Source organism: Phalacrocorax carbo, chromosome 15 (assembly GCF_963921805.1).
Source record: "Phalacrocorax carbo chromosome 15, bPhaCar2.1, whole genome shotgun sequence".
Lineage (NCBI taxonomy): Eukaryota > Metazoa > Chordata > Aves > Suliformes > Phalacrocoracidae > Phalacrocorax > Phalacrocorax carbo.
This window is the reverse complement of record NC_087527.1, coordinates 4,567,350-4,578,524: the sequence shown is the minus strand read 5'-3', so window position 1 is coordinate 4,578,524 and position 11,175 is coordinate 4,567,350. Positions and strand designations below refer to the sequence as shown.

General features: G+C 63.1%; 2 protein-coding genes across 4 annotated transcripts; both read left to right on the top strand.

The window, feature by feature from the left end:
• The first annotated feature begins 2,267 nt into the window (after window positions 1-2,267).
• OSM (oncostatin M) lies at window positions 2,268-4,316 on the top strand. The gene is made up of 2 exons (XM_064466318.1): window positions 2,268-2,397; window positions 2,526-4,316. The coding sequence occupies exons 1-2, from the start codon at window positions 2,362-2,364 to the stop codon at window positions 2,979-2,981; spliced, it is 492 nt and encodes a 163-aa protein (XP_064322388.1). The 5' UTR covers window positions 2,268-2,361; the 3' UTR covers window positions 2,982-4,316.
• A 3,990-nt stretch (window positions 4,317-8,306) lies between these two features.
• Window positions 8,307-11,169, top strand: LIF (LIF interleukin 6 family cytokine). Of its 3 annotated transcripts, none has more exons than XM_064465924.1 (3): window positions 8,307-8,399; window positions 10,173-10,351; window positions 10,476-11,169. In XM_064465924.1, the coding sequence occupies exons 1-3, from the start codon at window positions 8,381-8,383 to the stop codon at window positions 10,911-10,913; spliced, it is 636 nt and encodes a 211-aa protein (XP_064321994.1). In that variant the 5' UTR covers window positions 8,307-8,380; the 3' UTR covers window positions 10,914-11,169. The 3 variants fall into 3 exon arrangements, with proteins under 3 accessions (XP_064321994.1, XP_064321993.1, XP_064321992.1); XM_064465923.1 differs by lacking the exon at window positions 8,307-8,399 and adding an exon at window positions 9,041-9,902; XM_064465922.1 differs by lacking the exon at window positions 8,307-8,399 and having other exon boundaries at window positions 9,041-10,351.
• The last annotated feature ends 6 nt before the right edge of the window (window positions 11,170-11,175 follow it).

The following is an 11,175-nucleotide window of genomic DNA, read 5'->3' as shown; positions in this document are numbered from 1 at the left end:
CTTCCTCTGGAAGTGAGGCACGGCTATGCTCCTCTGCCCCAGAGGAGAGGTTTGGCATAGGGCAGCTTCCTCTGCTCATGCGGCAGCTTTTGATGGTCACCAAAATCAACCAGATTGCAATGCATCTCAAAAAAGCTGATAAACTATATTCATTTTTATGGAGTGGAAAAAGTACCCATCGGTGCCAGGCTCCTGCCAGGCTTCATCTGCTGGGAAAGGGGAGCTTAGGGGTACAAGGGGGTTTGCACCAGGTGCCGCCAGCAGCGCTGAGGCCGTGCTGGGCCCTGTGGCAATGCCAGCCAGGGCTGTGCAAGCTGGGCTCTCCCGCGGCGGTGTTGCATAAGCCTGACGCAGCAGTGAGGGCAGTGCTGCCTGCACCGCACTGGCTTCCGCTGCCCTCAGCCCCCGTGCCCTTGGGCAAGTCCCAGGGCCCTGCACAGGTTCCGGTGTGGCTGCTTGGCACAGGGCAGTTGTGTTCCCTCGCTGGGGGCACCCATGGGTGCTGCCAGGCCGAGGGGCTGAGCCATGCCACCCTGTGCCCCCCACTTGGCTAGCACCCAAAGTCATCACCCAGAGGCATGGGCGGGTATGAGCAGACAGAGAGAGCATCCTCTGGGAGCATCTCCCAACACCAGCTGGGTGCAGTCCCCAGCCACGGCGGAGTGCTCCGTGCTTCCTGGGCTTCCACTTCCTCCTTCCCAGGGCAGATTTTTGGCTCCCATGGCTGGACTTGGGATGCGAAGCCCCCATGATGGGACATGGGTGACCCCACATGGCTGACATCCCAGGTGCCAGCCCCACTACTGCCACTGCTGCTGCCCTCTTTTGCATTTGTGTTTTGGGGTGGCAGAGGCCATTTTTCAAATCAACCAGCCCATTGGGCACCAAGCAGCAAAACTGGGGTGACTCAAAGCGGCCCTTCCCCAAGAAGCCAGGTCACGGTTTCCAGTGACACCAGCGCGGCTGGATCCAAGACAAGCAGTGGGACCATGGGCTCCCCAGGCTGGACCCGCCGGGACTCCCTCGAGGAACTGAATCGAAGAACAACCTCATCGGCTGGCCAGCATCATTTCCTCCCGCCGGGGCAGCTCACCCCGCTCATTGGCCCCCGGGGCATGGCTTCACTTCTCGCTGGCTTTCCGTTGAGTCCGGGTGCCTCCTTCGGAGGTGGGGGCGAATGGGTGCACTTTAAAAGGCGAGCTTCCCCATCGCCGAGCAGTAAGGAAGTCGCTCGCGCGCCCGGCGGCCCCGCGCCGAAACACCCTGCCCCGGCCATGCGGTGCGACAGGCGGCCCCTGGGCGTGCTGGCAGGTAGGTGTCCGTCGGCATCCCGCAACTACCCTCTTGCTCACGCGCTGGCTGTGCTGAGCCGACTGGGAGCCCCAGCGGGGGAGCGCAGTGGCAGGGCCCACATGGGGTTAAGTCAGCGTGAGCTGGCTGATGGTGTCCCTGAGGCTGTCCCTTCCTGTGCCGTTGCAGTGTCACGTCCCAAGGGTGCCAGGACATGGGATGTTCCCCCACACACACCCCATGCACGTGGGACGGGGACCACCAGGGATGGGCACCCCACGGGCACTCCCTTCGTCCTCGGGGGAGAAGAGATGCTGGGAGGAGGTGGGCAGGAGGGGGACACAGTTTGGGGTCAGTTTGCAGCTTGAGGGCAGAGGGTCAGGGGTTGGCTTGCTGGCACGGCTCCTGCAGCCCTCCAAGCCCTTCAGCCCCTGCCCCAGTGCAGCAAGACCAGATGCTGTGTGCTAGTCCAGCGCTGCATCCAAAGTCACCCCTGGCACGCAGCTGTGGGTGATAGCAGGGCCAGGACAGCGCTGGCCAGAGCCGAGGGGCCGGATCCAGGAGTGTCACCACTGTCCCCTCCTTTGTGGTGGCCTGTGCTGACAGGGGGAGCTGCTGGGGCAGCGACTGGGCTGCTGGGCTGCAGTGCCTGGCTGCTCAATGTCATCTTCATTATCCTCATCCTCCTCCAGACCAGGTCCCCAGCAGGCTTTTGTCACAGGGGCTGGTTCATCCCTGCAGCAGGACCGGGGACTTGGGTGCAGGGGGATGCATGTGCTTGGCACATGCCAGTCTTGCCTCCAGGCCTGATGCCAGGGTGATGGGCGCGCGGGGCTGAGCTCTTCCTGCGGCAGCTGTCACCGTAGCACGGGGGCTGGTGAGCTTGAGCCTTTCCAGCACGGAGAGGGGGCTGTATCCCAGCACCCCGTGATGCTCCAATGTCCCTCATCTACCTCCTTTTCCTCCCTAGCTGTCACCAAAGGGCTCTTCATCCTCTGGGCAGTGCCAGGCCAGGGGGGGCGGCCCCTGCAACCCCCCACCCTGCAGCAGATCCAAGCGCTGGTGAGGCACATGGCTGAGGATGCACAGGAGCTTTTCGCCTTCTATGTGAGTCCCTTTCCCTGGAGTGAGGGGTCGCTCCTGTCCCCTCCATGGGGCAACACAGGGCTGGCGGGGGGCGGTCCCCATACTGCTTCTGTCCCACATCCCTGACCTTTCCCCCCATCCCCGGGCAGGAGAAGGACCAGCACCTGGCCATCAACAACCTCTGCCGCACCAACCATCTACCCGAATGGCTGCGGGGACCAGTGACGGGGCCTGGGGCGCTGCGGGGGACCATGACCCGCATGGCCCAGGCGCTGCAGGACATTGCCCGGCACCAGCGCGACCTCAACCCCCCTGGCGCTGAAATCCTTCGCCGCTTGGCCAGCACCCACCTGAAGGTGCGAGGGCTCCTCAACAACCTGGAGGGGCTCTTCCCGGCCCCCAGCCTCCCCCCGGGCCGCCGGCACCCACCCGGCCCCACAGCACCCACTAAGGTCTTCCAGCAGAAGCTGGAGGGGTGCCGGATCCTCTGGAGCTACGCCCGCTTCATGGCCAAGCTCAGTGCCCAGCTGGAGGGCAGGAGCCGCGGAGGGCGCCGGGAGAAGCGGAGATCACACCGGGGCTCATGGCTGCTTGCACGCTCCTAGCGTAGCCCTGATGTCACCGGAGTTGTCCCCATCTTCATCCCCATCCCATCCCCATCCCCAGGGTGGAGACTCTCTGGCTGGCCATGGTGCACTGCAGAGACCCTCTAAGCTCGCACGGGTGAGGATGCGAGCGTGCACGAAGCAGCTCCCGTCACTTCAGCTTGCCGTGGGGACCAAGCTGTCCCCGTGCCACCGCCCGGCTGCAGGACAGCCCTGCTTTGCTCCTGGCAGCTCCCCCATGTACCGGCAGCCCTGGTGCTGCAGGGAGCCGTGTGCTCCGGCACACTTGGGTGTTCCCTGGGTGCCCAGCGCTGTGGGATGGAGCCGTCCCTTGTTGCCAAGTGCTGCCGGATTTTCCAGTGATTCAATGGGTCCGGTGACCCAGCCTGACTAAGGGCCACTCACCCAGCACCCACCACGCTGCCGGCAGGGTGCGGCCCCAGCCCACAGAGAGCACTGCTGCCACCGGCAAGTGCCACTGGCGTTGTCACCCTCGGCCTGCTCGTACCTGCCTGCCCCGCGCTGAGTTTGCTGACCCCAGAGAGCATCTGGGAGCAAAAGACTGTGAGCTTGGTGTCCCTGCATGCTTGGTGTTCCCCTGATGTTGGTGTCCCTGTGAGCTTGGTGTCCCTGCACACTCGGTGTCCCTACAAGCTCTGTGTCCCAACACGCTTAATGTCCTTGTGCTCATCCCTGTCCTCATCCCTGCACACTCAGTGACCCCGATCCCGCAGCACCCCCCGTGCTCACCCCTGTGCTCTCAGTGTCCCTGTGTGCTTGGTGTCCCCACGCTTGTCCCTGTGCAGCACCCCTGTGCTCACCCTTGCACGCTTGGTGTCCCCATGCTCTCAGCATCCCTGTGTCCTCAGGCACCCCATGCCCTTCCCTCTGCACTGAGCATCCCTGCACCCTCAGTGTCCCTCCGTCCCCGAGCCCCTTGGGCCGTACCACCACAGCCCTGCCTGTGCCAGGCAGGGGCTTGGCTCCAGCCACCACACTGTGACGGTGGGTGGCGGCACCCACCCCCTCCCCACTAATTTATACATTAATATTTGTGTGGTTATCATATTTATTGAATCTTGGGGTTAATTTAATACATCCCTGCAGTGGGAAGAAATATTTAAGGACATGTTTTTAATATATAAATATCTATTTTTATGATAACTTGTTTTATATTGTGTTAAACTATGAAAGTAATGAGATCTTATTTATGAATATCGATATTTTTTTGGTACTGTGAGACGGGTGATGCCCGCCGTGGGCTCGTGGCACCCCTGTATTTTTGTATAATGGCAGAAGGAAATAAAAGTGTTGACCTCGGCCCATGGGCCGCTGAGCGGTTATGTCCCTGTGTCTGGGTGTCCATGTACCAGGGTGTCTGTGGGCAGAGAGCGACTGCGTTCCAGTGGCCAGGCTGTGCCTGTTGTCCTCGCCAGGGCACGTGGCATGGCGTGGGACGGCAGCGTGGGGTGGGACGGGACCTGGCCTGGTGTGGCGTGGCACGGGATATGGCGCGGCACAGTGTGGCATGTGGCACATGATACGACGTGGTGCATGGCACGTCACAGGACGTGGCACACGGCACAGCGTGGCGCGTGGCACAGCGTGGCGCGTGGCACGTGACGTGGCAAGGCCTGGCATCCCACGGCATGGCCTGGGACTGCGCCACAGTGTGGCCCAACACCGCATGGCACCACGTGTCACACGTCACACAGCCCTGCGTGGCAAGCGGCCTGGCACAGCTGCCGGCATGGGCCGGGCCATCGCCGCAGCCAAGCCAGAGCACCACATCCCGGCCGCCTGGCCTGGTGACTGCAGGGACCAGGCCACCCCGTTGCCACCGGTCCCGCTGAGTCAAATATCCTAAGACCTGGTCATGTGGCACCGCAGAGTCACTCGTTCCCTGCCGTGTGCCGGTGCCCGCCGCGCTGCCCAGCACCGCCACCGCCACCAGCACTGCTCCCTGACTCAGTCAAGGGGAGCATCGCCGCCGGGACGGCCACCACCGCACTGGCACCCGCTGCCATTTGGGGACACTTAGGGTGGGGACAATGTCACCATGAAGCAGCCTGGGCTGGCTTGCCTTGCTGTGGGTGACCGTGCCACCGTCCTCCAGCTGCTGTCCCCTGCCAAGCCGCCCGCCTGGCTCCGAAGAGGAGGCAGCTTGCATGGGCTGTGGAGGGGAGGGTGCAGGTATGTGACACCCCCTCCCCGGGACCAGCGTGGAGGGGTGGGGGGACCCCCAAACAGGGGGTGCACCTGGGGCTGCATGTCACCAGAGGGATGCTGGCAGCTCTCAGATCCCTGGTGTCCCCACAGAGCAGGGCTCCCTCCTTGCAGGGGTGCTCAGGGGACCCCACTGCCCACCTCATGCTCCTGCCCCCTGGGAAAAGCCACACCATGGTGGGGCTGTCCCTTGGCCACGGTCCCCAAGGGCACTGCTCACCCTGCCACGGCTGCAGGGTCCTTGCACCTAGCTGGGATGGAAAGCAGCAGTGCGCCTGTCTGTGGGGTGACACCAGTGGGGCTCAGGGACTGGGTGAGGTGGCCCTGGGTCAGGGAAACATCATGTGTCAAAGGGGAATTCAGCCCTTGCTGTTATTCAGCCCTGGGCTTCCCTGGGGTGGGGGGCACTGGGCTTACCCACCCCTTCCTCAGCACCCCCTCTGGCAGGGCCCCCCCCCCCAGCGGGCCCCCACCCCAACTCCGGCTCTTGGCCCCAAACCTGTGGGGACCCCCTGAGGGCTGCTGTGACAGCTGAGATCTCGGTGTCCCCCCGCACGGGGACAGCATGGGCCGAGGACCCAGTCGGGACTCGGCACGGCCGGGATGGGATGGGGATGGGGTGGTCGGGGGGGCAGTTATGGGCTGGATATTGGGCCGTCTGGGATGGAGACTGGGGGGGGGGGAATTATAGGATGGGGCAGGAGGTCCTGCATCCCTGCGGTGCTGGGTTGGGGAAAGGACGAGGCTGGGATGGGGCTGGGAGGGGGGGCAGTTCTGGGTGGGGATGGAATGGGCGGGGGGGCAATTCTGGGATGGGGAGTGGCCAGTTCTGGGCTGGGGCAGCAGGGGGCAGCATGGGGACAGGGATGGGGCGGGGGGGACAGTGCTGGGACGGGACGGGGCAGAGGGGGCAGCTGGGGGGGCGGGGGGCGGAGGGGCAGCGTGGCAGCGGTGGCCTTGGGACCCCCTGGGCCTGTGCCCACGTCCCTGGCCAGGCTGGCGGAGGGGATGGTGGCAACAGCAGGCAGCATCGTTCAGCCGGACAGGGCTGGTGCCTCCTGCCCAACCTGCCCCCCAGCTGCACTCCTGAGGCCCCCAAACTGGGGACACCCCTCCTGCGCGCAGCCCCGCAGTCCCCTGCAATGGGGAGAGCTGGCTCCCCCCACCCAGCCCTTCGAGGTCCCTCCTTGGGATCCAGCGGGACCCCCCCACGGCACCATGCGGCCACGCTCCTGCAGCGCACCTTTCGTGCTGCCCATCCCCATGAGACATCGACACAAGATCCACGCAGGGACATTCCCACTACCCAAGTGCTTGGGAAAGGGGATTTTTTTCTTCTTGGGCATCATAAGGAAATCTCCCCCATCCAGCCTGCCCAGACCAGGGATTCAGGTTTTCCGGCTGGAGCATCCTTCCCTGCAGAGGGGAAATCCCCCTCTCTATCCCACCTAGAAAATCTGTTATAAATGAAGCCCCAAAATCCTGCCCAGCTCCAGGATGTGGCCTCACCCTGGGCAGCCCTGGGCTGAGCTGCCCTAGGAAATTCAGGGAAAGGGCATAAAACTGGTGGCAACACCTTCACACAACCACCTCCCCAGGGACATTCCCCAGTGCTATTGATTAAGAAACACCAATTCCTCAGGTAATTAAGTGCCACCAGGCCACCAGACAGCCACCGATACATGATCCACTGATCACTGTACCCCAATAAAACCAGGCATGAGGCTGCAGGGGGGGTGAGACAGGGTTTGTCCCCCCCCCGCTTCCCATCCCCATCCCCACTCGCTGGTGGGCATCCCAGTAAGGCAAGACTGGGCTGAAATGGACTTCGGCTGCCAGGGCATCATTGCCAGTGGCCGCGCTCAGGAACCAGGCTGGTGCCCAGGGTCACTCATGGGGAAACTGAGGCAGGTGGTGACTACATGACTGACACACCCCCAGCACAGGGGGGTCCTTGTGCCCCCCCCCCCAACATGTTACCCCGCCATGGGGCACGGCTGGGGTTGTGGCCGCTCTTGCATTACTGTTCCTCGACTGTCACCCTGGCAGGTTCACGCTGCCAGCACAACCAGGGCACAAACTTGCTAAACCTGATTAAAAGTTTCAGCTCGGCCATGCCCCTGGTGAGAAAAAATATATACAAGATAAACAAAAATCTCTTTAACCTGGCTTTCACCCAAATCAGGGACCAAACAGCCCCGCAGCATCCCAGTCCTACTGGACCCCCCCACGAGGGTTTGAACCCCAGCTCAGGTGTTTGCTCCCACACTGGTTTTTAGCACCTTGCCAACCATCCCAGCACCCTCCTGCCTGCACCCTGCTTGCGCGGGCAGGGGGACAGCCCCGCAGCCGGAAGGGTTAACCCTGGGGGGCCGGTCCAGCCTCTCCCCGCTGGGTGGGTTTGTCCTTTTTCCCAGAGAAAACCCACCCATTACTTTTAATATTGTTGCCCAAAGGGATAAGCTACTGGCCGGGCTGGGGGACGCCGATGCCACTGCGTCCATCCCACCGTGACCAGGGGTCCCACACCCTTCGGGACACCACGCTGCTGCCTCCCCGCACCTTTTATCCTTCAGACATGCCAAAAAAAACCCCAAATCATATTTTTCCCCTTATTTTATTGACTGCTCCGTCAGCCAGCGGGGAAGCCCCGGCCCGGAGAGGGGGACCTGGGGGTGAAAGTGCTTGCGGCTCTATGAGTCACGGGGCCGGGTGCTTGCCATCATGCCTCAATGCCGCCGGCACCCACCACCCCCCGCAATGCCCCCAAACCCCACGTGCCACTCCTCGCCTCCCTTGGCGGTGGGGGATGCTTTAATTCATATTTCCCCCCCCCGCCTTCCCACCCACTTCCCCAGCACCTCCCCGACCCCATGCGTGAAAAAACACAAAACCCACAATCCCGGTGACATCAACTTTATCAGAAGTTTATTTCTAAGAATCATTCAGGATTTCCAAAGCCCTCGACTTCCTGATTTCCAGTTGCAATAGAATTAACGATAGTCGTGCTGCTCCCCCCCACGTCCCCCCCTCCTCCCCTTTCTTACAACACAGGCTGGCTGCCGGACCGGTATATAAAAACCCGAGAAGTCCCCCAGTATGAACATGAATTTCTGAAAACTTCCTCTGCCAACACCAATCTCTGTTAAGTCACTCCCAGGACGCGGCTCACAATGAAGTTCGTGCCGGCAGGTAAAAAAAAAAATCAACTTTGGGGAAATTATTTCCCCTTCTCCCCCCTTTTTCCCTCCCCCCCACCGCCTTTTCCCGGTGATGCTCGGGCACAGGCGGGTCCCGGTTCGCATCCGGAGCGAGGGCTCCTGCGGTGCCGCGTCCCCCCCCGGGATGAGCATCTCTGGGAATTGGCAGCGGGGAGCAAAGCGCGGCGCTGGCGCGGTGCAGCCAACATCTGGACACTTATATAACTGGAAAAGCTTCCAAAAAAGAAAAAAAAAGCAAGGTGGGGGAATCTTTTTTTGGGGGGGGGATTTTTTAGCTTTTAAAAAATATTTTTCCCCCCTCCCGCTTTTCTTCCTCTGGGTCTCTCGATGCTGCGAGCCACCACTGCGTAGGGAGTACTGGAGGGATGGGGAGGCTGCCAAGTTTGGAAAGGGGGGGGGGGGTTCGGAGGGAGCGGCCGCCACAGCAGCGTCAGTGCTGGGGGGTCCCATGGGGCAGCACTGACCTGGGACCCCTCACCTACCCAGCCCTTGGCTCCTGTGGGTGCTCAGCCTCACTCTGCCCAGCTGTGAAATGGGCAGAAGGCAGCAGCCGGGGGGACGCAGCGAGAGGGGCTCTCGGGGGGCGGGGTGCATCTGTGTCCCATGGGAGCACCCAAGGCCTCGGGGTTGCGGGGAGGAAGGGTCACCCCGTCCTGCGCAGGAGGGGAACAGCGGTGGGTTGGGGATTGCAACACGCCCAGGTAAGTCCTTTCCCACCTGGGCAGGGTAAATAAAGAAAGGCTTGGATTACCCGGCACCGGCGGCACGTCAGAGGCGCTGACAAGTGCGGGCAGCTTCGGCGTTCGTCACAGCCTGGGGACTTCGCCTGGCAGCACCCCCGCGGCATGGCACGTGGCTCCCTCCCTGCCGGGGCGCTGCCAGCGGCGGCCAGGCCACCCGGCGGCGGGGTTCCCCCAGGGACCCCTCCCTGGGGTACCCTGCCCCGAGGATGCAGAGCACGGTAGCAGGGCTCCGGAGGTTGTTTGGCCTCCCTGAGCAGGGATGCTGGTTTAGGGGCGTCCCCAGGGATGGGGGCTTGGAGCACCCCGCTCTCACTCTGTTGACAGGAGGGGGACGCCAGGGCAACCCAGCTGCCGGCGGCTCAAGGGTCCCCTTGTTCTGTGTCCAGGGATTTCCTGGCCGGCGTCTCCGGCAGCTGCAACGTCTCTCCCTGGGGTTCCTCGGCGCTGTGCCCACTTTGCAGACAGGGAAACTGAGGCAGGCGGTGGGGCCGGAGGCAGGAGGGAGCAGGGACATGCCGAAGGCAGGTTTCCTTGCAGGCGCCCCCGCTGAGTCAGCCGGGGCCGGGGTGGGGCCTCGCTCCAGCAGCGCCCAGCCGAGGATAACGGAGGGGAAAGCGCTTTGCATATTTGATTAAATCCAACAGGTCGTCACCGGGCCGGTTGCGAAATGTGGGAATGCCGCAGGGCACCCCACCGGGAAGGGAGGCGGGGGAGCCCCTGCCGGGGGGCAGGTGAGGTGGATGGGAGCGGGATGGGAGCCTCAGCATGGCCGGGATGGCAAAGCGGGGGATCTGGGGGCTGCCAGCTAAGCCAGACCCCCCACCCAAGTGGGACGGGTCCCTGCTCTGTCTGGACACCCTCCCCTTGGGTGCCCGGGCCTGGGGCCATCCTCGGGGGATGCCCTGCACCACGACCTGCTCGGGCCATTAGCGGCAGCACCGTCCCCACGGACTACCACTGGCTTGGTCCCCGCTGTGACGCCCGCCTCTCTCCCCGCACAGGCGTCGTGCCCTTTGTAGCCCTGCTCCTGCTGCAGAGGCGGCCGGTGGCCGGCCGGGCGCTGCTGGTGACCGGCCCCGGCTGTCCTGGTCACAGCTTGTGCCGCTCCAACGTCCTGGAGCAGACCCGCAGGCAGGTCGCGCTGCTCAACGCCACCGCCCAGGACCTCTTCAGCCTCTACGTAAGTGGTGCTCGGGGATGGCCACTTCACGGGGTGCATGAAGGGGGAGGGATGTGGAGGCAGCGGCAGAAGGTGGCCGGGAGGGACAGGGGACATGGGGGTGACATTTGCCTCTCCCCCCCAGCTGAAGTGCCAGGGAGAGCCATTCAGCAGTGAGACCGACAAGCTCTGCAACCCCAGTGGCACCTTCTTCCCCGCTTTCCGTGTCAACCGGACGAGCGAGAGGAAGGAAGTCATGGTGGCCATGTACAAGCTCTTCGCCTTCCTCAACGCCTCGCTGGGGAACATCACACGCGACCAGGAGGAGCTCAACCCCACAGCCAAGGAGCTCCTCGACCGGCTCCACAACACCACCAAGACCACCCGGGGCCTCATCTCCAACCTCACCTGCCTCCTCTGCAAGAACTACAACATCTTCCAGGTGGATGTCAGCTACGGGGAGAGCTCTAAGGGCAAGAGCACCTTCAAGAAGAAGCAGCAGGGCTGCCAGGTGCTCAGGAAGTACGTGCAGGTCATTGCCCAGGCAGCCCGTGTCCTCCTACCTCATCTCAGCCCCCTGTGAGTGCCCGCCCCGGCTCCTCCGCCCCCTGCCCAGCTGATGGTGAGGACGGCCGAGGCAGCCACACCGTCCCCCCCGCCACCAAATGAGACCCCGAGAGCCGCTGCATCCCGACCTCCCACCTTTTTATTTATTACCCCAGACCCTGTGCTGGCCCCATCCACCCTTCGGTAATTTATTTGCCCCTTGTGGGGTGAATGTTGTAGCCTGGTGCGTCCTGAGCGGAGCAGAGCTGGGGCCGGCATCCAGGAGGACGAGGCAGTGC

Bases quoted from the DNA above. Each gene is read 5' to 3' on its own strand.
- OSM (XM_064466318.1), top strand. From the start codon at position 2,362: ATGGCTGAGGATGCACAGGAGCTTTTCGCCTTCTAT. The intron at 2,398-2,525 runs GTGAGTCCCTTT...ATCCCCGGGCAG, and splicing joins AGGAGCTTTTCGCCTTCTAT to GAGAAGGACCAGCACCTGGC.
- LIF (XM_064465922.1), top strand. From the start codon at position 9,839: ATGTGGGAATGCCGCAGGGCACCCCACCGGGAAGGGAGGCGGGGGAGC. The intron at 10,352-10,475 runs GTAAGTGGTGCT...TCTCCCCCCCAG, and splicing joins AGGACCTCTTCAGCCTCTAC to CTGAAGTGCCAGGGAGAGCC.